Consider the following 26,827-nt stretch of genomic DNA (forward strand, 5'->3'; position numbering starts at 1 on the left):
GACTCTAAAGTGGCACACTGTAGACACTAGGCACGATCTAGTCAAACTGTTGAAAACAGAGGTAAAGGATAAGGTAATCAGGTGGCCTGCCAAGATCTGCAGGTGTGGGGATGGAGGACATTTGTGACAGATGGGAGCTGCTGGCTCACACTTTGCTCTGACGATGGTAGGCTGGTACAGAAGAGCTGAGCCTCTAGCTCTGGGGGACCCCCACTCTCACATCCTCATCCTCTGCCTCCACCCCATCCAGGCCTTGGGAGCAGCAGCCCTGCCTGCAGACCGGGAGGAAGCCAGGACCCCTTCCCATACCCAGCTCTCCCCTGCATCCCTGCTGAGTCCTCCCCTCGGAGCTCTCACGATCCTTCCGCTTTGTACTTCTTGCTAAGCTCTCCGCTCTCCCTGCAGTGAGGACCACCCTCTGTGCCCCCAGGAGAAAACCAGGCACCCTGGGCTTCAAATCAAGTTTAATAAATAAAACAGCAACGGGCAAAGGCAGGTGCACTTCACAGTGTGGCCCTCGGTGGGGAGGGAGTCGAGTCCAGCTGCAGAGGCTCGAACACAGCACCGCTCTGCCGGCCTGGGGGCGGGAGCTGCCTGCCCCAGGACCCCACTCCAACTTGTAAACACCAACATAAATAAAACCAAGAAGGCCAAAAAGAGGACAAGGAGCCCCAGCCATTTTGTTCTGGGACGTCTCCAACAGAAATAAGACCTACAGGGTCAAGGGTGGCTGGCGGCCGGAGTTCAAAAGGCGATGGCCAGCGCTTCCAGACCGGAACTCCCTCAGGTCCAAGGGAGGGGCAGGAAGGGGTGAGTCACCATCGCCATCTCCTCCCCCGTGAGGGGCTGCTGGGGGCCCCCCCTGACCTGTGGGCCAGGGCAGGATGAGGGAGGCAGGAGGCAGGTGCGGGAGTAAAGTGCGGCTTTTCCTGAAGTGGAGATGGGCGGGAAGCAGAAGGCGGGCGCTGGGCAGCGAGGTATATGGCTCTGTGGCCCACAGGTCCAGCACGGAGCCTCAGCGCCCAGCCCTGCCAGCCATGCTGAGGCGCCCGGTCTGAGGCTGCTGGTGCGGGGTAGTGTCCTGCCTGTCCCCCGGGGCAGCGCTGCCTGCCCTTGCCTCGGCCAGCTGGTAGGAGCCAGGCAGCCAGCTCTGCCCTACATCCTGAGGGACAGGCCTTCTTTGCGCCTGGCTGCCCAATGGGTCCCACGGTGTGGCGGCAGCCTGGGGTGGGTGGTGGTGCCAGATGCTGGGGCCTGGTCCAGTCTGTGTGAGAGGCCGAGGTCAGCGGCCTAGCCAACTTGCTGGGTCCCACTGTGTGAAGCAGAGAAGGTGTCCCCAAGGCCCGAGTCAGGGAGAATCAGGAAGACAAACAGGCAAGCCTGGTGGCAGGGCCACGTCCAGTCCGGGCCACGCACACCTGCCTGCAGCCAGGGATCAACAGGTCATCACATTGCAGCTAGGAGAGACCAGAACACAAGGTCACAGGCTCGGCAGGGCACACAGCTCCCAACTTCACCTCCCCCACGGAGAAGCAAGCTTCTGGGCTGCCTCAGTTGAGCTCCTGGGCTGAGCACAGGAGCCCTGGAGACTAAGGGACGGGACAGGGTGCAGAGCCCAGCCCTGTCCCCGTTTGTTACCTTTCTGCATTTTGAGCCAGAGGAATGCATTACATTACCTAGTCAAAAGATCAAGTGGCTGGGGAGGCTGTCTTGGGCCCGCCCCCTGGGCCCATGCTGGCCGGCGGCAGCCCGCACACTGGTGGGGAGGGACGTGGAGGGCGGTACTCACTGTGACAAGGGCTCCGAATGCAGTGCAGGGGCCGGGCACGCTGGGTGGCCAGCCAGGAAGGGATTCACATCCCCAATGCCAATGAGTCCAAACTCAGTGACTGACAAAGCCACCTGGGCAGGGGCCACAGGCTCCTCTGGGTCCCCACTCAGACCCACGTGGCTAGACACAAGCGGTAGCTCCTCAGGCAGGGTGAAGTCCACGGCCAGCCTTGGGCTGGCACCTGGCTGCGGAGCAGCTGCGGCTGATGGGAACTCAGCTGGGTCAGCCAGGGCAGGGGGCCGCTGGGGCAGGGGCACAGTGGAGGGTTCATCCAGCTGCTGGAATGGGCAGGGCCCTGGCTCCGAGGAGGGGAGGCCATCAGAGCCCACTCCAGGCTGCTCAAGACCACCAGCTGTGCTGTCCACGTTCAGTGGCTCTGTGGGGAGCAGACGAATGGGAACAGAGGGTGGGAGCCAGCCCAAGCAGGGATGGCAGACCCTCCAGCCCAGGGGGCTCCTGTAGCAAACGTGCCACTCCTGCTCAGCTCTTACTCACACTGGGGGCTGCAGCTGGCCCCACCCAGACTCCCAGGAGAGCACGTCCATACCACAGTAACAGGTGGAGAAGCTAGGAGACCGGCCACACTCAACTCTGGGCCAGGACAGCCCCCAGAGAGGCCGTAAGAGCAGGCCAGTGGGTCACTCACCTCAGGTAACTGGGATTCTGGGAACTTCTGTCCAATATGCACGAGTGCAAACAATGCAAGCAGCCTGGGTGCCCCTCCCGGCTGCTCTGGCTCAGCAGACAGACCCAGGCAACCAACTTTGTGCCCATGTCTCTGGGGTCAGCCACAATGGAGGAGCCAGCTGGGGCCCTGTTGGGCTCCTTGTGGCTCTGGGCTGGGATGCTAGAAAGGGCTGGAAACATCCTGTCCTCCCTCATGGCCTAAGGGCTAAGGGGCAAGCCCTCACCTGAGGCGGCTGGGCTCCACCTGCCCCTCCATGGGGCAGCTCGGTCTCCCTCCATGAGGCCTGACCCTGACAACACACCTGGTGACCAGGTGGCACCAACACTATGGGTTGGCCTGAACCAGCCTTTGGCTACCTGGATGCCCACCACTCACTGGGAGACTGTCCTGGGCAGGTGCATGGGCCCAGCCTTACCTAGTCCCCAGCTGCTGCCTCTGCACTTACCTGCACGCACCCCTGCCAGGGGCTCCTGCTCTGGGCGGGTACGGGTAGAGCCATCAAGGTCAAGGCCTTCCAGGTCCTGGTCAGCATCCCTGTGAGAGCAAGCTGTAAGGGGCAGGCGGCAGGGGGGACAGAGGCCCCCACCCTGGGAGGGGCCATCATGCCCACCCAGGCCACAGCCATACATTGTTGCTGAGGGACATGTGCACGCACGTGGTTCCAGGCGGAACAAGCTTCCTCCGGCCCAGCCTTGTCTGCTGGGCAAAGTAGTCGTAGCGTTCAGACTTCTTCCACAGGTAGTAGTACTCCACGCACTCTCCCACTGACCGTGTGCGCACCTGGGAGGCGGGGGGACAGGCATCTTCTCAGCCCTACCGCCCCGCCATGGCCTGCAGGGATGAGCTCGCCCTAGTGACCAGACCCACACTACTCATGCTCTACCTGGGCTCACGGCCCTCCTGCAGGCTCTCCTGGTCCTGCTTCTTGCAGGCTATGGCGCACCCCACGCTCACGGCTGCTACAGATAGGGGCCCCACCAGAGGCCAACATGTGCACCAAGGGATACTGCACTCAGCCTCACCCTAATTTTCTTAGGTAAAATCACTCGAGCTAACCAAGATGCCCGGCTCTGGGAAACCCAGACTCAAAGTCATACTTGCAAGCTAAGGATGCACACAGGCAGCAGACCAGGGCAAGGAACGTGTGAGCTCACACTTGTCCCCGGTATATCTGATAGGTGGACACACAGCTGACCACCCCAACAACCATGGTGGCCATCAGAGGCACCTCCAGCAGGAGGCTCACCCCAGAGCTGGAACAGCAGGAAGGTCCCATCAAAACAATCCTTGGCTTACAAGCCCACACCAGACCATCATGTGGCACTGGCACATGGCCTCACAGGAGGCCCAGACGGCCCTCTAAGAAGTCCGTGGGTGCATCTAGCTCTTGCTCCTGCCTATGTGTGGTGGGCACCCTCAAGGAGGGCAGCTGACCACACACTAGCCCCAAGACATCATCTCACCACAATTCAATGACACCAAGACCCCTACAGGGCATGAGGCTAGGGCAAGGGCCAGGCCCGCCAGCCTCGAAAGGATCCAAGCACCCAAAGGAGAGGTAGCTTGCTGTGGCCATCTGTGGCCAAGACAGCAAACCATCCCCAAAGGCCAGCAGCCACCCAGGGAAGAACTCCAGTGAAAGCGAAAAAGAAACGGAAGACAAACATTACATCCAAGAGTTGATAGAGCCAATAACTCAAGAATTAAAGCAAGAAATGGATGAGAAATTTAAAGAACAAAGAAACGAATTATCAAAAGAGAAAAAAAAAAGAGATATACTCAAGGATAGATGCAGTACACACCTCGTTAAGATGAAATTAGTACTTTGAGAACCGACATAGAAATCATACATGTTTCAATTTCTTCCATTCAAACCACAATGGAAGCCATAGTTAATAGAGTGAATGAAATGGAAAATAGAATATCAGGTAGTGAAGATAAAATGCAGCAACTGGGGAAAAAAAAGTCACAGATATGGAAAAAAACACTCAAAATATGCCTAAGGGAAGTACAAGAACAAGCAGACAGTGCCAAGAAATTTAACCTTCGTATAACTGGGGTTGACGAAAGTGAGGAATACCAGAACAGAGGGATGCAACACTTATTCAATAACATTATCACCAAAAATGTCCCCAATCCTAAAAGAGAAAATCTCACCTACATAACAGAAGCATACAGAACACTAGCAAACAGGATCCCAAGAGGTACACTTCTAGGCACATCACAGTAAAAACGCTAGATCTGAACAATAAAGAAATGATCTTGTATGTGGCAAAAGCAAAGGAGGAACTATGCCACAATGGGAAAAAAAATCAGAATCACTGCAGATCTCTCCACACAGACATTGAATGCAAGGAAAGCCTGGGAAAGTAGCATCCATGCCCTGAGAACCAAAAACTACCAACCCAGACTGGTATATCCAGCAAAAGTAACATACACATTTGACAGAGAAACTAAAATTTTTAATAGTAAAGAAAAACTAAATGAATTCATAAATAAGCCAACACTACAAAGAATATTAATAGGGGGAATACAATCTGAAGAAAACAAGATCAGGGATCCACACCAGAGAGATATCACTAGAAGACCAACTTAGTAAGCACAGGAAGAAAGGAAAGAAGAAAAACTTAGGAAAGCAGGAAAATGACAGGAAACACAATTCACCTCTCTATAATAACCATATCAATGGACTCAATTCACCAAGCAAACGAAAAAGAACTGCAGATTGGATCAGAAAACAAGATCCATCCATTTGTGGTCTTCAAGACACCCAGATCACAGCCAAAGATTAAAAACAAACTCCAAGTGAAGGGCTGGAGGAAGATCTAACATGCAAATGCTCCCAGCAAGAAGGCAGGAGTTGCCATCCTGATATCTGACAAAATAAATTTTTCATTAAAATCAATACAAAAAGATAAAGAGGTTATCACCATTATAAATTTATACTCTCCAAACATTGGAGCCCCACATATGTTAAGCAAATACTCTCAGACTTACAGGAAAAAATAGATACAAATACAATAATACTAGGAGACTTTAATACTCCATTCTCACCAAAGGACAGGTCTACCAACCAGAGGATTGGCAAAGAAGCCTCTGAATTAAATGATGCCATATCTCAAATGGACTTAATTGACATCTACAGTATTCCACCCAACAACTCAGTACACATTCATCTCAGCAGCCCATGGAACTTTCTCCAAAACAGATCGTTCATACAAAGAATTTAAACAAATACAAAAGGATCGACATAATCCCTTGTATTCTAGCTGACCATAGTGGAATCATGCTAGTTCTCAATAACAAAGCATACTGTAGAAGTTACTCAAAAACATGGAAACTGAACAGCACACTTCTGAGCAACTCGTGGGTCACAGAAGTTAAAGAAGAAACTAAAAAGTTCCTACAATTCAATGAAAATGAATATGTATCACAAATCTGTGGGACACGGCAAAAGCAGTCCTGAGGGGCAAATTTATTGATCTCAGTGTACACATCAAGAAAATAGAGACAGACCAAGTAAATAATCTCATGATACAACTAAAACTGCTAGAAAAGCAAGAAAAAATTGAACCCAGTTACTAGACAGAGGGAGATAACCAAAGTAAGAGCTGAAATTAACAAGATAGAAACTAAGAAAACTATAAATAAAATTAATAGAACAAAAAGCTGGTTTTTTGAAAAAATAAAATCGACGGACCTCTGGCAAGATTAACTAAAAAAAGAAGAGAGGGGATCAATCAATAAGATCAGGGATGCCACAGGAAAAATTACAACAAACATCTAAGACATCTAAATGAGTATAAAGAACTATTTCCAGAATCTATCCTAAGAAAGGAAAACCTAGCAGAAATGGACAAATTTTTAGAGAAATATAAATTGCCCAAATGGAACCAAGAAGATATAAATCAATTAAATAACCCAATAATTTACAATGAGATAAAGAAAGCAATCAAAAGTCTTCCAATAAGGAAAATCCCAGGCCAAAACAGATTCACTAAGAATTCTATAAGACCTTTAGAGAGGAACTAACACCCACACTCCTCAAGCTCTTCCACTAAATAGAAGCAAAGGGAGAAATCCCAAACTCATTCTATGAAGCCAATATCACACTCATCCCCAAACCAGGCAATGATCCAACAAAAAACAGAGAACTACAGACCAATCTCCTTGATGAACACACATGTAAAGCTCCTCAATAAAATTTTAGCCAACAGAATCCAGAAACATATCAAAAAAATCATACATTATGATCAAGTAGACTTTATCCCAGAGATGTAGGGATGATTTAACATATATAAATCAACCACATACATAATCCATCACATCAACAGTCAAGATCAAGAACCACATGATTATCCACTGATGTGGAAAAGGCTTTTGATAAAATACAACACCCATTCTTGTTAAAAGCTTGAGAAAACAGGAATAGAAGGAACATTCCTTAAAAAATAAAAGCCATATATGACAGACCAATAGCCAATATTATACTAAGCCAGGAAAAAGTACAACTAATTCTCCTAAAATCAGGAATAATATAGGTCTGGAATCTTTAGCCAGAGCAATAAGAGAAGAAAAGGACATTAAAGAGATCCATATAGGGAAGGAATTAAAACTATCCCTACTTGCAGATGACATGATCTTATACCTAAATGACCCTAAAACTTCACTCCTAAACTCTTAGAACTTATAAACCACTTTAGCAAAGTAGCAGGATACAAAATTAACCATCAAAAATCAGTTGCCTTTCTGTACAACAACAATGTACAAGGAGAAAGGGAAATCAGGGAAACAACCCCATTCACAATAACCCCCCCCCAAAAAAAATAAATCTAGGAATTAACTTAACCAAATAGGCAAAGGCCCTATTTAGTGAAAACTATAAAACCCTAAAGAAAGAAATCAAAGAGAACACCAGGAAATGGAGGCAGAATCAATATTGTGAAAATGACCATACTGCCGCTAGGCACTGGTGGTTCATGCCTGTAATCCTAGCTACCAAGAAGGATCACGGTTAAAAGCCAGCCTGGGCAAGAAAGTCTGTGAGGCTCTTATCTCCAAAAAACTAGAAGTGGTAGTACGCTTGTCTTGAGCTGAAGAGCTGAAGGACAGCGCTCAGGCCCAGAGTTCAAGCCCCATGACTGGCAAAAAAGGACAAGCAGAAAAGCTCAAAAGCTTTTGGTACATATGACCATATAAGATGATGCTAAGTGAAATGAACCCCAAGATAAAGACACAGATGATTAAAATTCTTGCTGTTGTTTTTAATGTACTTACAAAGTACCATGTGATTTTGTTTCTTTTGTATATTCTCCCTCCATGGTATAATCCCTGTTTTCATTGTATTTGATTCCAGTGCCCTGAATCAGTATATACGTTTTTCTAATTTGGGGAGGGGAAAGGAAATAACAAAATGCTGAAATAAAGATATAGGTTGACCCATTGTAACAATAAGATGTATAAGACACTATGTTGAAAATGAACTTTAAAATTTTGGGGGGTGGGGCGGAGGAATTGGGGAGGTGGGGTGGGAAGGGATGGTAGGGGAAAAACAAAGGTGGAGGTAACAACACGTGATAGGAAATGTACTCATTACCCTATCCGTGTAAGCCCCTGTGCAGTATTTTTACAATAAAAAAAATACAAAAGAAAAAAGAAAATGTCCATACTGCCAAAAATGATACACAAATTCAATACAATTCCCATCAAAATTCCAATGACATTCTTTACTAAATTAGAGAAAACAATCCAAAAATTCATATGGAACAACAAAAGACCTAGAATATCCAAAGAAATTCTAGGCAAAGAAACAACGCAGGAGGGATCACAATACCAGATTTCAAACTCTACTATAGAGACATAATAACAAAGACAACTTGGTATTGGCACAAGAACAGACCCGAAGACCAATGGAACATATTAGAAGATCCAGAAATAAAATCACATACCTATAGTCAGCTGTTATTTGACAAAGGAGCCAAAGACATACAATGGAAGAAACATAGCTTCTTCAACTATTGGTGCTAGGAAAATGGGGTGGCCACATGCAGAAAACTAAAAGTGGACCCCAGCCTGTCACCATGCACTAACATCAACTCAAGATGGATTAAAGACATTAACATCAAACCTAAAACTCAGAAACTACCGCAGGAGGGCTGGGAATGTGGCTTAGTGGTAGAGTGCTTGCCTAGCATGCATGAAGCACTGGGTTCAATTCCTTAGTACCATATAAGCAGAAAAAGCCAGAAGTAGTGCTATGGCTCAAGTGGTAGAATGCTATCCTTGAACAAAAGAAGGAAGCTCAGGGACCAGTGCCCAGGCCCTGAGTTCAAGCCCCAGGACTGGTAAAAAAAAAAAAAAAAAAGTAAAGAAAAGAAAAGAAACTACTGCAGGACAGGGTAGGAGAGACACTAGAACTTACAGGCACAGGCAGGAACTTCCTGAACAGAGTCCCAGGGTCACAACAGATTGGAGAGAGAATTTATAAATGGGAATACCTTAAAATCAAAAGGTTCTGCACAGCTAAAGACATAGCTGCCAAACTAGAAAGACAGCCAACTAAGTGGGAAAAGAGATTCACCAGCAACATATCAGACAAAGGCCTAATATCCAGTATATACAGGGAACTCAAGAACCTAATCCCTCCCAAATCTTACAAACCAATTACTAAATGGGCAAGGGAGCTAAAGAGAAACTTCTCAGAAGAAAAGATAAAAATGGCCAAGAAACACATGAGGAAATGTTCATCATCCCTGGCTGTAAAGGAAATGCAAATAAAGACAACCCTGAGATATACCTTATTCCAGTCAGAATGGCCCACATCCTAAATTCAAACAACAATAAATGCTGGCGGGGATGTGGAGAAAGAGGAACCCTATTGCATTCCTGGTGGGAATGTACACTAATACAACCCCTCTGGACAGCAGTCGGAGCTTCCTCAGAAAGCTAAATATAGCATACCCTACAACCCAGCCATACCACTTCTAGGCATCTACCCTGAACAACAGGAACCAGGACACCACAGGGACATCTACACCTCCATGTTCATTGCTGCACTGTTCGCAATAGACAAATAGAAACTACCCAGATGCCCCACTACAGATGAATGGATCCCAAAACTGTGGTACCTATATACAATGGAATATTATGTATCCATTAGAAAGGACAAAATAATGGCATTCGTAGGGAAATGGATGGAACTAGAGCAAATCATTTTGAGTAAGGTAAGCCAAAACCAGAAACAAACGGCACATGGTCTCCCTGATATGTGGATGTTAAATTCAAAATGCGAGGATATATGACAAAGTAAACAGGACTCAAGAAACAAAGGACATCTACTTAATTTGTCATATAATTTCTAAATGACTCCATATTCTTGACCTCATATATGGTACATCTTTGTGCACATCTGAGGGAAGCGAGGGGAGGACACAGAATCAGAGGGAAACAGGAAAAAATACAGCAGAGGGGCCCATCAGCTACACTGGACATTGATGAAAATGAACTAAGCAACTCAAGGCAGGAATGGGAGGGAGGAAATGAGAGGGAAAGAGGGAACAGCTGACACTAAGCAAAAGAAAAGAAATATACGTATCACCCAATGTAGAAGAAATAGTTGTATTGTCAAAGCGTACAGAATTCACAAACTTTATTGACCAAGATAATGATAATTTGCCTTGTGAAGGTTAAAATATGTTTGTGACTTTAACTAAGTATCACTATCCTACAATACTGTAAAATTTATGTAATCACTTATCTCAATAAAAAATTATTAAAAAAAAGAAACTCATTGCCTGACTTATGTAAATGTAACCCCTCTGTACATCACCCTTACAATAATAAAAAATAAACATTTAAAAAAGGACTGCCAGCCAGGAAAGGGCAGATGAAGATCTGTGTCCCTGAACAAGGGAACAGAAGAACCTCATCTCCACATATGGAGCCAATAGGCTCCACTCAGGATGGGGTAGAGCTGAGAGCTGGTGTGAGCCAAGCACATGAATGAGATTGCTGACAGACTGGTCCCCAAACTGAAGCCTTGCCCTTTGGGGAAGGGAAGGTAGCAGAGGAGAGTAGGGAGAGGCAGCGAAGGGTGCAGGGGAGGAGAGGAGCCAGGCCCTCTGGCATGGGTACCTGCTCACCCAGGCCATCGGTGCCTCACCTTGTTGGCCTGGATCAGGTGGAAGTTCTTGCCATGGACACGGAAGCCATGCTCGAAGTTCCTGCGCTCCTCCTCACTCCAAGCACAGAGCCCATCTGCAAACGGAGTATGGGGTCAGCGGGCCCAGCAGGCAGCAGGGGACAGGGAGGGATGTGCGGGCCATGGCTTACCTCGGATCACCTTCACGTTGAACCTCAACCTTCGCAGTGCCTCCTCCACATTGAAATTGCACTTCACCAGCTCGTATAGTGCCTGGAAAGCAGGGTGTGCCATTCCCACCCAGCCACAGGCTCCAGGGACCATGGGCTCCGGGGGCAGGGCACCACTGCCCCCAGGCAACATGAATGCCTGCACGGAGTGACCTCATGGGCCTGTGCTGGGCTGCTGCCCCGCCCCATCTGGCATGTCTCCCTACCGCTCCCAGAGGCGTCAGGGCAGGCGCCCTACCTGCTCACTATCTTTCACAGGCTCGCCCTCCGGGAGCTGAGGGCCCGCCATCTCGTGCCACCGCCGCTTCACAGCTCTGTACAGAAACTCCTCCACCTCCCTCTCTGGGAGGACATTGGGGACCCAGAGCAGCTGGTCTTCATTCTCGTAGACTATGCAGGAAGAGGGCAAGGGTCAGGCAGCAGACACAGCCCTTGGTTCAAACTTTTGTTCTCTGCTTTTCCAACCTTACGAGGTGGACAGACGCCAACCACACTCTCCCACTGCCATGATATTCTGCCCAAGCAGAATGGGGGCCACGGGAGCATGGACTGAACCCACAAACATAGCCTTCCTTCCTTTAGCTGTGTCTGTCAGAAACTGCTCAAGGCATGCTGTGGATTCACGTGCAGTGAGCTCCCAGGGAGCAGCTCCCCAATGCCTGCCTGCAGGAGGCTGGCACTACAGGAGGACTCCTCCACGAGGCCCACTGCAGCTCCCAGCACAGAGAAACACCACACAACACTTCCGCACCCACTCAGAGGCCATTTTAAGCAGATAAACTAGCCAGGCGCCAGTGGCTCACACCTATAATCCTAGCTACTCAGAAGGCTGAGATCTGAGGATACCAATTTGAAGCCAGCTTGGGCAGGAAAGTTCATGAGACTCATCTTCAATAAACTTTGCAGAAAAAGCTGGAAGTGGTGCTGTGACTCAAGTGGTAGAGCGCTAGTGTTGAGCAAGAGAAGCTCATGGACAGTGCCCAGGCCCTGAGTTCAAGCCCAAGCCCTAGAACTAGCTGACAACACAAAACACGAAACACACCACAAGGTGGTCCTGAGGAAGGAGAGGTGCTCTTCCTGCCCAGCCCCCGCCCCCCCGCCCCCGGCCTGCAGCCTCTCTGCGCACACGCACCAGGGTGACCTCAAACATGTGGCCACTGCTGTTTGGGGATCACATCATGAGAACTGACTGAGGAAAGACAACCCCTGGTGGGCAGGAGAGGTGACTGCTGTTACCTGTGCAAGAAAAGCCCTCCCACACAGCAGAAGCAGCACCTGACATGGGACAGCAGGAGGACAGAAGGGCTTTCTGACTACGGAGATCTGAGTCATAGCCCTCCACACAAACCCTCAACACCCTCCCTAAGAGCTGGGCCACAGGCAAGTTCGTCCTCTGCTTCACTTCACCTTGACCTGTACCAGCAAGTACAGTGAGGGAAGAAGAGATGTGGAGATCAGGCTTAAGAAACCACAAGAGGCCTGGCGCCAGTAGCTCGAACCTATAATCCTAGCTACCAGGAGGCTGAGACCTGAGGATCACTGTTCAAAGCCAGCCTGAGCAGAAAAGTCCGAGAGACTTATTTCCAATGAGCCACCAGAAAATCGGAAGTGGTGCTGTGGCTCAAGTGGTAGAGCACTAGCCTTGAGTTGAAGAGCTCAGGGACAATGCCCAGGCCCAGAGTTCAAGCCCCACAACTGACATAAAAAAAAAAAAGAAACCACAAGAAATACAAAAGGATGTACAAAGCATTGGAAATTAGGCACTTAGCACAGTCACCAACAAAGCACACTTCAACTAACAAAAGCAAAATAGAAAATGCAAACGTTTTACGTATCCTTTCTAATAGTATCACAGAGTTCAGTCTGAATCAGAGGCAGGTGACCTCTCACGTGGAGAAAAGGAGGGATCCAAACCACAGGCAAACACAGATAAATTCACATCCAGGGACAGGAACAACAAAGACGGACATGGGACAACTAGGAAGGTCTATGACCAGACATCCAAGGGAGAAAAGCCTCAGGGAGGAGAGGCTGAGGGGCAGTGGGTGTTCTAAGGTGCTGTGAGGGCAGGGGACCATGGGAACAAAAGCTTAGGCAGAAGCCAGGTTCACAGACAGTGACCCATGGATGGCCACCTGCCCACTGAGTGCCTGGAGCTCTAGTGGGCTCCAAGGGTAGGTACCTGACCCAACTTGGGTTCTCCCCAAGAACCCGACAAGCCAGCCAAGGACCAGTTTCAGTTCTGCTTTCCCTGGACCACTTACTCTTCTCGCTATGTCGGTTCAGGTGCAGGCTGCTAAGGTCAGCTTGGAACTGAGGCCCCACCATGATCTCCTGCAAAGACAAAGGAGGGTCAGAGCACCTGAGAAGCCTCTGGCCACCAGAGCCCTGCTACAGGTTCTAGGCAAAAGGCTGCTCCCAGGATCCTTAAGGATCTTCCTGTAGATGCCAAGCTCTGCGCGCTCAGAGTGAGGCCTGGATGCAGTGGGAGACAGAGCATACTGCTGCCCAGCCCAGCAAGTCCCAGACATGATGCAGTCCTCATCACCAGGGCAGAGGCAGACCTCTGGGGTAAGGATACCGCAGCTGGACTCCATCTCTGGAGCCATATGGCTGTCCCTGGGAGGAGGGACACACCCAGCAGAAGGCTCCTGGGTTTGGGGCACGTCTAGATACAGCCTCGCACCTTCTTACACTTGTTGGCAGGAAGAGAGTCCTCCTCAGTGTCAGAGGAGGGAAAGGAGCAGGGCTCTTTGTCTTCGTCAGCCAGGAAGCGGGCTGTGGGAGAAGGGAAGTGGTGAGCTGCATCGTAGCATTGGGGGGACAGCCCCCAAGCTGTACAAGCCCAGGTTCCCAACATCTGATCCCTTCTCAAACCCAGCAAAACCACCCACAAAGGGACCTCTCTATGCTGTCAGGGATGTGAGCGGAGCAGCCTGAAGGGCCGTTTTGATGGCTTCAGCTTGCTGTCTTTGCTGACCTGCCAAATGTGCCATCACACACCCTCTTGCTTCAAACCAAGCCCACCATGCCATCCAGCTCACAGGCCAGAGCACCCGACCCCCATCCCAAACAACGCCAGCCAAGGCCGTGTGTGTCAGAGCCCAGCACTAGGGCTACAGTCAGGAAGGGACAATGACACCTACACCCACTCTGGTTAGGGAAGAGGTTGGAGGCCTCGTGGGAGGTGACAGATGGAGTGAGGTCGTCTGCTGAAGACTGTGTCTCCTCTTCTTCCCCTGAAAGCAAATCCTTTGCAATCTGGTCCTTGGAACAAGAAAAGAAAGAAAACATCACTTTACTTCAGCCATATCAAAACTACACCAAAAGCAGGACACCACCACAAGCAGGCCACTCAGCAGTGCCCTAAAGCTCCCGGAGATGCCAGGCAGAAATGCAGAGGCAGGCCAGCCTCGGGTGCAGGGACACAAGGGCTCCTGGCTGTCCACCTGTGTGATTGTTGCCGCACCACCGGCGCTGCTCTCCCTTCCTGGCTGCATGGGCCCAGCACAGGTTCCCTGGACCTCCCCAGACCACAACACTGATCAGCCCAAGCCACAAACTCTCTTCCTCCCCTCAATCCACCTGTCACCCACTGGGAGGTGGCCATAGCGGCTGTGCCACTTACAACTCTGCTCTCGTGCTTGCCAATCACGTTCCCCATCCTGCCACCACCCCCAGCCAGGGATGACCAGGGGATCCTCATGCCCACGCTGGGACTTACCTTGTCCAGGGTCATGTCCGGGAGGTTGGGGGCCGCATCGCCGCCCTCGCTCTCCTGCTCTGATATGGGATCTGACTCTTCGTAGCCATAGAGGGCAAGCAGCTCGTCGAGGGGCATGTCACTGCTCTGAAGGGGAGGGCATGGCCAGTCTGAGGGATGGGCAGTCTGGAAGACCTGGTCCACCTCCTCTGCCTGAGCTCCACTGGCCACCACAACCAAGACCGCTGGCCACACCCTCAGCAAGTCCCTGTGCCACAGTGCCGCCCAGCCAGACCCAACCCATCCAGCATCAGGACAGGCAAGAGAGACATCTGAGCCAAAGCCAGGTGCAGCCACCCCCACTACCCGCCCCCTTCACAGGGACAGTCCTATGTGGGAGGACACCCAGGGTCCAAGGACAGCTTGACATCTGGCCATCTACTACCACAACTCATGATGCCAAGTTGAAGGAGAGAAAACATATCTAAACTGAGCATTTGGTAAAAGCCAATATCCACTCCTGATTTAACAAACAACAACAAACATCTCAGTAAACTAAATAACAGACAGGCACTTCAAAGAACAGAAAGGCTGTTCAACACCAGGTCAACACCAGTCAGTGGACGGAGCCCATGGGAGGCCGGCTATGGGTCCTGATGCTGCACGGGGCAGCACTCCCAACACAGGAGCCAGAGCAAGGTATCACGTCCTGGGAAGGAGATATACACCATTCCCCTCCTCTCCCCTGGGGCCGAAGCAGCTGGTAGACAACTTGGCCACCCACAAGCACACATGAATGCAAACCACAGCCACCCCACAGGCCTTTGAACCACGGCTACTCTAGGGATATGGCTCCGATGTGGTCTCTGTGTAAACCAGGGATGTATTTCAAGGGGACAACATGGCTGGCTGCTATGTAAGGTTCAACTTTTAAGCACAATACTATAGTTTTAAAAATGTAGCTAGCAGCTAGTGGCTGATACCTGTAATCTTAGCTTCTCAGGATGTTGAGATCTGAGGATCATGGCTTGAAGCCAGCCCAGGAAGAAAAGTCCATGAGACTCTTATTTTCAATTAACCAAACTGCTAGGCTGGAGATGTGGCTCAAGTGGTAGAACACCAACCATGAGCAGGGAAAAGGAGAGGGCAAGAGTGCAAGGTCCTGAGTTCAAGACCCCAGTACCAGCGCGCACGCACGCGCACGCGCACACACGCACACGCACACACACACACACACACACACACACTCCTAAATCCATACAAGAACAATGGACAGTGAACTGCTCATGTGTACAGTTACCCACTGTCGCTACATTTGAAGGTAAGACCTTCATAGAAGCAGCTATGGTACAAGCTCACAGGGCAGGCCCTGATATGACAGCAGCAATGTCTAGACATCAGAGTTCTCAGTAGCTGGAAAGGCAGCATTCAAGAGCCATACACAGCCATACCAGGAACCCATCCTAATGGCCTGGAGCCTGTACCTCCTGCCCAGGTCTGAAGTGCATCATGATGGCCTATGTCATTCACAAATGTGGGATGGGTTTATACTGAAGACCTACATGTTAAGCACTCTGCCAAGGGCTCCCCCACACCCAACTGACCAGTCATAGTGGCTAACGGTCAATGGACTCAGAGCCTCTGGGCTGTGGCCTCTAGGGGCACCTGTTCTTTAGGAAATGTCTCCAGCTGACTCCACAGCAACACCAAAGAGAACCAGTCACAGTCTTGGCAAAGCCTGCCAGGTGCACCTGCACCTCCCCTGAGCAGCAGCAGGCCTAACCCTGGGCCACAGAACAGGCCACGGTGAACAGACAGCTTCCCACGCGGCAGCTGGATGCACAGAGATTTGGGAAGTGCAACATTCCCCGTACTCTTCCTCTTTTTCCATCTCCACAAACACATGCTGCTTCTGTCACCAGGCACTGTTGTTACGGGGTGCTCAGGTGGAGCCCCGGGCCTTGCCCTGCCTCTAGAAAGCACCCTGCCTCTGAGCCACCCGCAGCCCTGCCACTGCCATCACGACCACACACGCATTAGTAAACAAGAAGTCTAAAGGCCATGGACTTGCAATACAACACAGTGAAAGGCCGAGACTTGCCGACACACACAGGCTCAAGCACCTCTGTGACTTTTGGGAACAGAGGGGGGATCAGAGGTCGTGTGAGCCCCGGTGGACTCAGCACCCAGCAGGGCACCCAGCACACTGCAATCTGTGTGCACACATGGCACAGGGCCATGGGCTCCACGCACCTGGGAGATGAAGTCCTTGTCCAGTTCCTCGTCGGGCTTGTCAGGGCACCTTGAGGCCTCTGCACAGCCCTCCCGGAGGTTGTAGTTCTGCGACAGGATCTCTGTAAGGCTGAACTGATGGTCTGCAGAGCCCATGGACACCACTGCGGAGGAGACCCCCAGCCCCGTGAGCCCAGCCTGTCCCCAGCCACCGCACACACAGAATGTGTCTGAATCCCCAGCAGGCATCAGGGTGCACAGAGGCTACTCAGCAGGGCCAGCCCTCCATGAGGGATCCCAGAGGACACAGCCAGCAGGGGGCTGAAAGAGGCACAGCTAAACTCCATATGGACAAGTGTCTGTGTTGGCACAGAGGCCTGCAGGGTAGGGAGGAACTTGTGCACTGGGCTGGAGGGCACCGGTCATGAGAGGAACGGTAGGGCCCACAGGTCACACAGGGCAATGCCCACAGGTGGCTGCAGGGCCAGCTTGGAGGACCAGGCCCTTTTATCTGGAGAGCAACAGGCTTGCCATGTGAAGAAGCATGCCATGCTCCAGGCATGGCCCACAAGATGAGGACTATCCCTGACAGGCTTTCCCCAGGGTGAGGTGCTTTCCAGGCTGCCTCTCCACTGCCATATTCAGTAGGTCACATTGAAAGAAAGCACCCAACAGGAAGTAGCCAGGACTCCATGGAACCTAAGCCAGGGGTTGGGCCTAGCATACATACTACATGTACACTGCCTGTCCTGTCAGGGGCGGCAGTAAAGGGGGGGACGCCACAGCTGCCTGACACCCCCAACCCTAAGACCAGTCACTCCTCAGAGGAGTCACATATGGGGAGACAGAGACAATGCAGCCCTATACCTGGCCTGCAACAGGAACCCAATAGCCGAACCCTCCCCATAAACATCAACTCCTCTCCAAGAGTGCAAAAGCAGAGGCCAGAATGAGGGAGCTGGAGACGCTGATGCCGTCTGCCAGGTGGCGGCTCAGGGCAGGTGCGGGGACCTCCTGAGGCCATTCTCTCTCAACCGGCTGCCTCCCAAGGCTCCAAAGCTCAGGGACAGTCCTGGCGGCTCTGCCCACACCTCTACCAGGTGGGGGAGGGGCTGGACTCAGACTCTGTGAGTCCCTGCACCTGTCCTGGCTCAGCCAGGCCAAGGGAGGGCTTGGCCTCTCAGAGCCACTGAGGCAGGACCAGGCATGGAGAGCATACCTGCCGTAGTCTGCAAGCTGGATTCCCTGGGACACAGGCTGTGAGTAAGGCAGGAGGCCACACGAGGACTCTGCCTCTCCAGGGAGGAGGCCTGCGAAGGAAGGGGGCAGGGTTAGCTCCGGACCCACCACCCTCTTCCTGATGGCTCAGCATGGCTGCAGGAGCTGGCTTCACCTCTGCCTCTGATGGGGAGTAGGCACTGAGAGGGAGGAGCAGCAGCCACGGTCTCCCACAGCAATCCATCCAGTCGCCTGAGCACCACACTCAAATAAAAACTCCCCAACAACCCTACCAGTCTCAACACCAAACTACCACACCAATAGACCTGGAAGACATTGCCGTGAGAAAATGAGACATAAAGGGCCCGCAGTGTGCAGCTCTACTGATGGGAAATATCCAGAAAAGGAGGTCTGAGAGGCAAGAAATGAGCCTGGTGCTGATGGCCCACGCTTGCAATCCTAACTAGTCCGGAGACTGAGATCTGAGGATCACAATTCCAAGCCAGCCTGAGTAAGAAAGTCCATGAGCTTCTTTATCTCCAATTAACCACCAGAAAACCAGACTTGGAGCTACGACACAAAGTGGCAGAGTGCTAGCGTTGAGCAAAGCTCAGAGACTGCACCCAGGCTCTGAATTCAAGCCCCCAGGATGAGAGAGAGAGAGAGAGAAGATCCATGGGTGCCAGGGATGAGGGAGGGGATGAGGTGACTGCTCATGAGGATGGGCTGCTATGTGGGGTTATAAAAATATTACAAAACTAAACAGAGGTGGCAGCTGACCAAGTGTATGAGTGTGTGGACCATAAATTGTATACTTTAAGTGTGAACCTATGGTATATAAACCCAGGAACTGCCAGTTTAATGGCTCATACCTGTGAATCAAGCTATGCAGGAAGCAGAGGCAGGAAGAGCAAGGGTTCAAGGCCAGCCCAGGCAAATGGTATGGAGGTATGACTCAAAAATAAAACACAGGGGCTGGGAAGGTGGCTCAGTGGTAGAGTGCTTGCCTTGCATGCATGAGGCCCTGGGTTCGATTTCTCCGCACCGCATAAGCAAAAAGAAAAAAAGCCGGAAGTGGTGCTGTGGCTCAAGTGGTAGAGCACTAGCCTTGAGCTGAAGAGATGAGGGACAGCGCCCAGGCCCAGAGTTCAGGCCCCACGACCGGACCCAAAAAAAAAAAAAAACCACAAACAGAAGTGTTGTAGTGGCTCAGGTTGTATAACACTTGTCTCCCATGAGAAGCCTTGAATGAGTCAGTGACTCATGCCTGTAATCCTAGCTACTCTAGAGGCTGAGATCTGAGAATCACAGTTCAAAGCCAGCCTGGCAGGAGAGTCCATGAGACACCTGTCTCCAATTAATCAATAGAAAACCACAAGTGGAGCTGTGGCTCAAGTGGTAGAACACTAGCTTTGAGCAGAAAAGCTCAGGGTCAGTGCCCAGGCAATGAGTTTAAGTCCCAGGATTGGCACACAAAAATATTTTAACTTGAAAAAAATAAGTAAGACTTCAGCAAGACTGCATCATCTAAAATATCCACCTAATTTCTATGTACTAGCAATGGACAATCCAAAAGCAACAACAATCCATTCACAACATTAAGAAATATACTGCCCTCCCAATTTCAAAACATGCTACAAAGCCACAGCAACCAAAGTGTGTGGTGCTGACATAAGGAGAGGCATATGGAGAAGGAAGCTGACACATTCACAATCAGTTGAACTTCAAGGAAAGTGTCAAAACAATGCCATGGACAACAGTTTTTTTTTTTGTTGTTGTTGTTGTTGTTCATGGGGCCTGAACTCTGGGCCTGGGCGCTGTCCCTCAGCTCTTCAGCTTAAGGCTAGCACACTACTACCTGAGCCACAGCTTTTTCTGCTTATGTGGTGCATGCATCATGCATGCAAGGTAAGTACTCTACCACTGAACCACCTTCCCAGCCCCTGGACAACAGTCTTTTTAACAGAAAGGTACCAGGATAAAAGGGTGTACAAAAGGATGAAGAGGACCACTGCCTCATACCATATGCAAAAAAGTAACTCACAATGGATGAAAAGACTTTGTAAGAGCTCAAAGTAGAAAGTTGTAGGCTGGCTAACACCTGTAGTCCTAGCTATTCAGGAGGCTGAAATCTGAGGATCACCTTTCTTTTTGTCTTTTCTTTTTTTTTTTTGGGGGGGGGGTCGGTTGTGAGGCTTGAACTCTTGAGGATTATAGTTCAAAGCCAGCCCAGAGAGGAAAGTCCACAAGACTCTTATATCCAATAAACTACTCAGAAAAGGCTGGAAGTGGTGCTGTGGCTCAAGAGGCTCAGGGACAGCACTCAGGACCTGAGTTCAAGCCCAGGACCAGAAAAAAAAAGAACAGCCAGGCTTTAGTGGCTCGAGGCAGTAATCCTAGCTACTCAGGAGGCTTAGATTTGAGGATCATGGTTCAAAGCCAGCCCAGGCAGGAAACTCTGTGAGATTCTTATCTCCAATTAACCACCAGAAAAGCAGAAGTGGCGTTATGGCTCAAGTGGTAGACTGGTCTTGAGCTGAAAAAGCTGAGGGACAGAGCCCAGGCTCAGAGTTCAAGCCCCATGACCAACCGGGAAAAAAAAAGAACAAATATTTATAATCCTACATTTGGCAATGGTTTCTTAGATAAGAAGCAACTAAAGAAAGAATAGGCTTCACTTATACAAAAAAAGTGAAAAGAAAGTGAAGGAAAGAGGGGTAAGAAAGAGTAATAGAGCCAGACATGATAGGTCGTACCTGTAATCCTAGCTATTTGGGAGTGGAGATTGAGAGAATTGAAACTCAAGGCCAACCTGGCAAAAAAGTTTGAGAAATCCCATCTTAACTAATAAAAGCTGATATGGTGACACCCACCCATCATTCCAGCCACATAGGAAGTGCAAATAGGAGGATCTTAGTCCAGAGTGACCTCAGACATAAACACAAGACTACTTGAAAAATAACCAAAGCAAAAAGGGCTGGGAGACTGGCTTAAGTAGTAAAGCACCTACCTAGGACGTGCAAGACCCTGAATTTAAACCCCAGTGCCACAAAAAAAAAAGAGGAAAGGATAACAAAGTATTATCAAAATATATTACAAGTATGTATGAAACTATCCCTCCATATTACACAAATAATATGTACTAATGAAAACGTGGGGAAAAAAGAAAGTAAAAAGACAATTCAAATAGCCAGGTGCCAGTGGTTCACACTTGTAATCCTAGCTACTCAGGAGGCTGAATGAGATCTGAGGACCGAGGTTCAAAGCCAGCTGAGGCAGGAAAGTCTATGAGACTCTTAGAAAACTGGAAGTGGTGCTATGGCTCAAGGGGTAGAGCGCTCGCTTTGAGCTGAAGAGCTGAGGGACAGCGCCCAGGCCCAGAGTTCAAGACTCACACACACACACAAAAAAGACAACTCAAAGAATGGAAGAAAAATATTTATAAATTATGTATCTGAAAAAAAAATTTTTTGGGTCAGGTCGTGAGGCCTTAACTCTGGGCCTGAGCGCTGTCCCTCAGCTCTTCAGCTCAAGGCTAGCGCTCTACCACTTGCGCCACTTCCAGCTTTTTTTCTTTTTGCTTATGTGGTGCTGAGGAATCAAACCCAGGGCCTCATGCATGCAAGGCAAGTGCTCTACCACTAAGCCACCTTCCCAGCCCCTCTGAAAAATTCTTGTACAACTACTAAGATCAATACAGGATCTACATATACACTTCTCCAAAGAAGATTTACAACATTTTTTTTTTAAAGCAGATTAGGGGTTTGAACTCAAGACCTATGCTTGTTTGACAGGGCTCAAACTACTTGAGCCATGCCCTGAGCTTTCACAGAAGGCATGCAAATAGCCAGGAAGCACATGGAAAGATGCTCAACATTGGCTGGGAATGTGGCTTAGTGGTAGAGTGCTTGCCTTGCATGCATGAAGCCCTGGGTTCAATTCCTTAGTACTACATAAACAGCCAGAAGTGGCACTGTGGCTCAAGTGGTAGAGTGCTAGCCTAGAGCCAAAGAAGCTCAGGGAGAGTGTCTAAGCCCTGAGTTCAAGCCCCACAACTGACCAAAAAAAAAAAAAAAGATGCTCATCATACCCCACCACTACAAATCACTTCTTAATCCTAGAATTCCTAGAATGGCTAGGAATAAAAAGACAGACAATAACAAGTGTTGGCAAGAATGCAGACAAGTCAGAACCTTCACCCCCTCCAGGCAGAAGTGTACCATGAAGCAGCTATTTTGAAAAACAGACTGGCAGCTCCTCCAAAGTCAGGCAGTGGGTTATCACATGACTCCAAGAGAAATGAAGACAGACACCTGAAGTCTGCACACCAATGATCATAGCAGGACTATTCATAATATGAAAAACTGAAATAATCCTAACGTCCAAGTGCAAATAAACACAAAGACACAAAGGCTCTCACACATTCTACATGATAGACCCCGAGGATGCTTCAAGAGAGGAATACAAAATACAAATACCATTCCCAAGGCCAGTGCAGAACGGGAGAACCCAGAGGGAAAAGCACTATCTATAACTAACTGGGTCTTCTTTTGAGATGAAGAAAATGTTCTCAAATTGATTGTGTCTGTTACGCAACTCTTCGAAAATATGAAAAGCCACTGAATTGTACACTAAAATGGGTGCACTGTATGGCAGATGAATCACATCTTCTGCCCAGGGACGCTTTGTTCTTGCAAAGAGCCTTGGCTACAGGAGGAAACCCTGAGGGGCCACACTTTGGAAGATAAGTTGGGAGTCGTCGCAGTGGACTGTGCAGAAAGAATGAGAGAGGAAGTGTTCTGGCAGGGACCTGAGCAGTCTCACTTGCCATCTAAAGAGTTCCCGGTTTCAGGAAGAGGGGAGCAGACCACAGCAAGAGACAGCGGGAAGAGCAGACAAACAGAAAGACCTCTGAATTCCTCAAAACTTGCCAGACATTCCCCTCTCCACGTCTGATGCCCAGGTGAGTTCCCAGCTGGGCACAAAGGCTCACAACTGTAAATCCCAGCCACTTGGTGATAGGCAGAGATTGGTAGGATCCATGATTCAAGTCTAGCCCAGGCAAAAAGTTACTGAGATCTCATCTCAACCAACAAGACAAGCATGGTGGTGGGCACCTATTACCCCAGTTAAGCAGGGGCATAGGTTGGGGAATCATTATCTAAGGCCAGGCCCAAGCAATAATTCATTACTGTACCTCAAAAATAAAGTAAACCAGGTGCTGGTGGCTGTAATCCTAGCTACTCAGGAGGCTAAGATCTGAGGATACAGTTCAAATCCAGCCCAGATGAGAAAGTCTTATCTCCAATTAACCACCAAAAAAACCAGAAGCAGAATTGTGATTCAAGTGACAGAGCATTAGCCTTGAACCAAAAACTCTGAGACAGTGCTTAGACCCTGAGTTCAAGCCCTAGTACCGACATAAAAATAAATAAGAGAAAGTAAAAATGGCTGGAGATAGGGCTGAAGCAGTGGGGCACTTGCCTAGCCAAGCAACAGGCCTGAGTTCAAGCTTCAGTCTCTCTCCCTCTCCCTCCTTCTCCTTCCCTCCACCCTCTCTTACCCCCTCCCCCCCAGAATGGGTTTCAGGTATCTCTTCCATCTACTCAGAACACTCAGGATGCTCCACCAGCACTAAAGGCCAATAAAGCCTAAATCTTCCTCAGTGAAGGAGGGAAAAGAAAGGTGGGCCTTCAAGACAAAAGGAAGAGAAGGAAGAACAAACAGCATTCCAGAGGCTTGATCATAAAGGAGTCAGAGCCAGGCACCAGAGGCTCACACCTGTAATCCTACTCAAGAGGTTACGATATCTGAGCATCAGGGTTCAAAGCCAGCCTGGGCAGGAAAGTCCATACGACTCTTATCTCTAGTTAACCACTAGAAAATCAGAAGTGGAGCTGTGGCTTAAAGTAGTAGAGAGCTAGCCTTGAGCAACCCAGGCCCTGAGTTCAAGCTCCATAACTGACAAAAAAAAATAAAAAAAAATAAAGGGGTCAGAGGCCAGTATGCCATCAGTATTTTCGGGAAGGGAGATATAGGCTGCAGCCCCAATTCTTAGACAGAGTGCAGGTCAGCCTTCTTACCAGCAGCACCTAATTCCTGCTTACTTGCCTTACAGAACTTAAACCAAAGCCCCACTGTAGCAGATTCTAGTCTCTTAGAGGGTGGCTGTACGCACACCTCCTGCCCCACACACTCTTCCCCCTAGTGCTGAGCAGGCAGGAGACATAATAGAGGGCTGCCTCCAAGGCTAGGTTACAGAGTACAATTCAGTTTCTGCCTGGCATCTCTTGGAACATTGCCGCCATGTTGTGAGGAAGCCCAAGCCACAGAGAGGCCGCACACATGTATCCCAGACAACATCCTCACATGGGTGAGAAACCTCCCAGGTAAGGCTAGGAGAGACTCCAAGTAAGAACTCCCTAGTGGAGCCCAGTCAGCCCTGAGACCTCCAAAAGCCAAGAATAAACTGGCTGCTGCTGTGTTTGGGGGTGCTAAATTCCCAGTGACCCACTACAGCAATCCTCACCTGGAATGTCCTCCTCCTTAAAAGTCTTCCCTGACCACTGACCTCCTACTGCTCATACCCGTCCCAGGCACTTGGTGAGGCTCCAGCCTCCTTCACTCATTGGAGCAGCTGAGAAACAGGTTCCACCTGTCTCCACCCACATAGGGATCCCAGTCTAGTCAGGACCCAGATAACAAACAGGTGACTGAGAATGTATCACGGCAACAGGAATGAAGAAAACAGTATGGAGGCTAGGAACAGCGCTGGCGGTCACCAGTGGCTGAAGGGAGACTGAAGAGCTCACAGGCCAAATCACAGGCCTAAAGCACAACAGAAAATGAAGGAGCCCATGGGCTGGGGACCACTGAGACCACACCATGGAGCACAGTCAACACAAATTCAGGCACCTTATCCCAAGAGTCTTAAAAAGCCACAAAGGGTCCACACAAGAGTCCAAGATGGCATGCTTCAATTTTCAGAAGATTAATTTAGTGGACTCAAGAAAAGGGAGAACAGGGGGAGGAGGCTGCTGAAGATGGGTCTGAGACAACCTTTATTAGGTTACAAATGGCCTATTTTATGGGTTAGGAACAGCTGGATATCAGTCTCTGCATAAAGTGCAGCTCCCACATACAAATCTCAGGGCCAAGATCCCACAAGCCTTCCAACTCTGGGAGGTCCACCACTGACTTCCCATGTAAGAGATAAGAAAACCAAGTCTCAGCCCCTGAGTTACAGGCTTGGGGCCAGAAGAGGACTCTGGGCAGAGGCTCACCACAGTGGGGAAGTAACTATACACTTATGACTCCTTAGAGTCTGCTGGAGATAACAGACTCTACATCCCTCCAGATCAGCCTATTGGTATTACTCACTGTTGAACCCCAGGTACCAACATGGAGCCAGTAACAGAACTCATGGACCTTTAGGAGCTCGTATGGGCAATGTAGAACCCAGAAGCCGCAATTCAGTAGCTCTAGGGGGAGCCTGGCTAGAGTCTTCCCTGTGAGGCCAGAGTGTACTCACCACTCCACTCAGCTCCCAGGTGCACCCATTCAAACCACCATACCCTGTGGTCCTGGCTTCATGTGTGCTGGTACTGGGGCTTGAACTCAAGGCCTCTTGCTTTTGCTTGGCTTTTTCCACTCAAGACTAATTCTCTACTACTTGAGCCACACCTACACTTTTGGCTTTTTTTGGTTATTGGAGATAAGGATCTCACACTTTCCTACTTGGGCTGGCTTTGAATAACGATCCAAAGATCTCAGTCTCTTGGGTAGCTAGGATTACAGGGGTAGCCACCAGTGCCCATATGCCTGCGATTCTTGAAGTCAGCTTTCATCCCATGAGGACTCAGTTTCCTTAAAAGGTCCCCTAATAGAACTAAAAAAAACCTTCTGGATCCAGACACTCAGTGAAAAGCAGGAACTAGTGGATGAAGTCCAGTCTAACACATAGGCACCCACACTCTCTCACAAACCACAGGGCCTGCTGCTGCCGAGGCCACTGATGGGAGCGAATGGCCCATCCCCTCCCCCCCTTTCACAACGCCTACACATGGTGAACCAAGGCATAAAACACTTGGTGTGGCTTCATGAGCAAGCCAATTTCTAGTCCCAGATTCCATGAAGCTGGTGTGCCTCTTGGGGTGGGGGGTCGCCTCTCCTCTCTGGTCCTCACAGCTCTACTTGAGATAAGGGTCAGTCCTTGGGCATGTGGATCTGCTTCAACGTGAGCGTAACTTGAGCTGAACACCCAAAGCACTTAGTAGGTACCACAACTAACAAATTCCCTCTCCCCTGCCTCCTGGGACCCAACCCATTGAGGGAAAGTCCTACGGCCAGTCAATCATGTCCGTCATTCATTCCCAAATCCAGAAAGTTCCTAAAGCAAAAAAAAAGTTTCTGTAGGGCAGACCATGGAGCTATCTTTCTTCATCCCAGAGTCCTGGTGAGCCTGATCACACGTTATGGTCCCCTAACCTCAACAATTCGTCAAGTGGTAAACAAATAAATAAGAATAAAAATAAATTCGAGATGGCAGAACATAGCTTGCCCTCAAGGATTTACCAGAAGTAACTCCGTGCCGGTGCAGGCCGATCTAACTCAGCCTGAGGTCAGCCCCAGCAGACCACCCGCCGCGCCGGTCCTCCATCGAAGGTTCAAATACCCGGGGGGTCACTCTGCCCACCCCATGCACGGGCGAACCCAGAAACAGGTAAAGTTGGGCGAGCAAGAGCGACAGACCATTCGCCCCTAGCCCACCCCCGACCTGGAGCTA

At 49.7% G+C, this 26,827-nt stretch overlaps 1 protein-coding gene across 2 annotated transcripts in view; it reads right to left on the reverse strand.

Moving 5' to 3' along the window:
- Positions 1-466: 466 nt before the first annotated feature.
- The window catches only part of Mier2 (mesoderm induction early response 1, family member 2), a 26,728-nt gene continuing 367 nt past the window's right edge, over positions 467-26,827 (reverse strand). The window contains exons 2-14 of one of the 2 annotated variants that reach the window (XM_013022608.1): positions 18,044-18,134; positions 16,846-16,988; positions 14,614-14,739; positions 14,042-14,156; positions 13,576-13,667; positions 13,154-13,223; positions 11,128-11,279; positions 10,851-10,932; positions 10,681-10,775; positions 3,175-3,299; positions 2,965-3,053; positions 1,790-2,207; positions 467-1,457 (exon numbers count right to left, since the gene is read on the reverse strand). In XM_013022608.1, coding sequence (XP_012878062.1) covers positions 1,436-1,457; positions 1,790-2,207; positions 2,965-3,053; positions 3,175-3,299; positions 10,681-10,775; positions 10,851-10,932; positions 11,128-11,279; positions 13,154-13,223; positions 13,576-13,667; positions 14,042-14,156; positions 14,614-14,739; positions 16,846-16,988; positions 18,044-18,134 — 1,620 coding nt within the window. In that variant the 3' untranslated portion in view covers positions 467-1,435. Of the gene's footprint in view, positions 1,458-1,789; positions 2,208-2,964; positions 3,054-3,174; positions 3,300-10,680; positions 10,776-10,850; positions 10,933-11,127; positions 11,280-13,153; positions 13,224-13,575; positions 13,668-14,035; positions 14,157-14,613; positions 14,740-16,845; positions 16,989-18,043; positions 18,135-26,827 lie in introns of both variants that reach the window. The other variant, XM_013022607.1, reaches the window with a different exon arrangement.

This window comes from Dipodomys ordii, unplaced genomic scaffold (genome assembly GCF_000151885.1).
Source record: "Dipodomys ordii isolate 6190 unplaced genomic scaffold, Dord_2.0 Scaffold64, whole genome shotgun sequence".
In the NCBI taxonomy this organism is placed as follows: Eukaryota; Metazoa; Chordata; class Mammalia; order Rodentia; family Heteromyidae; genus Dipodomys; species Dipodomys ordii.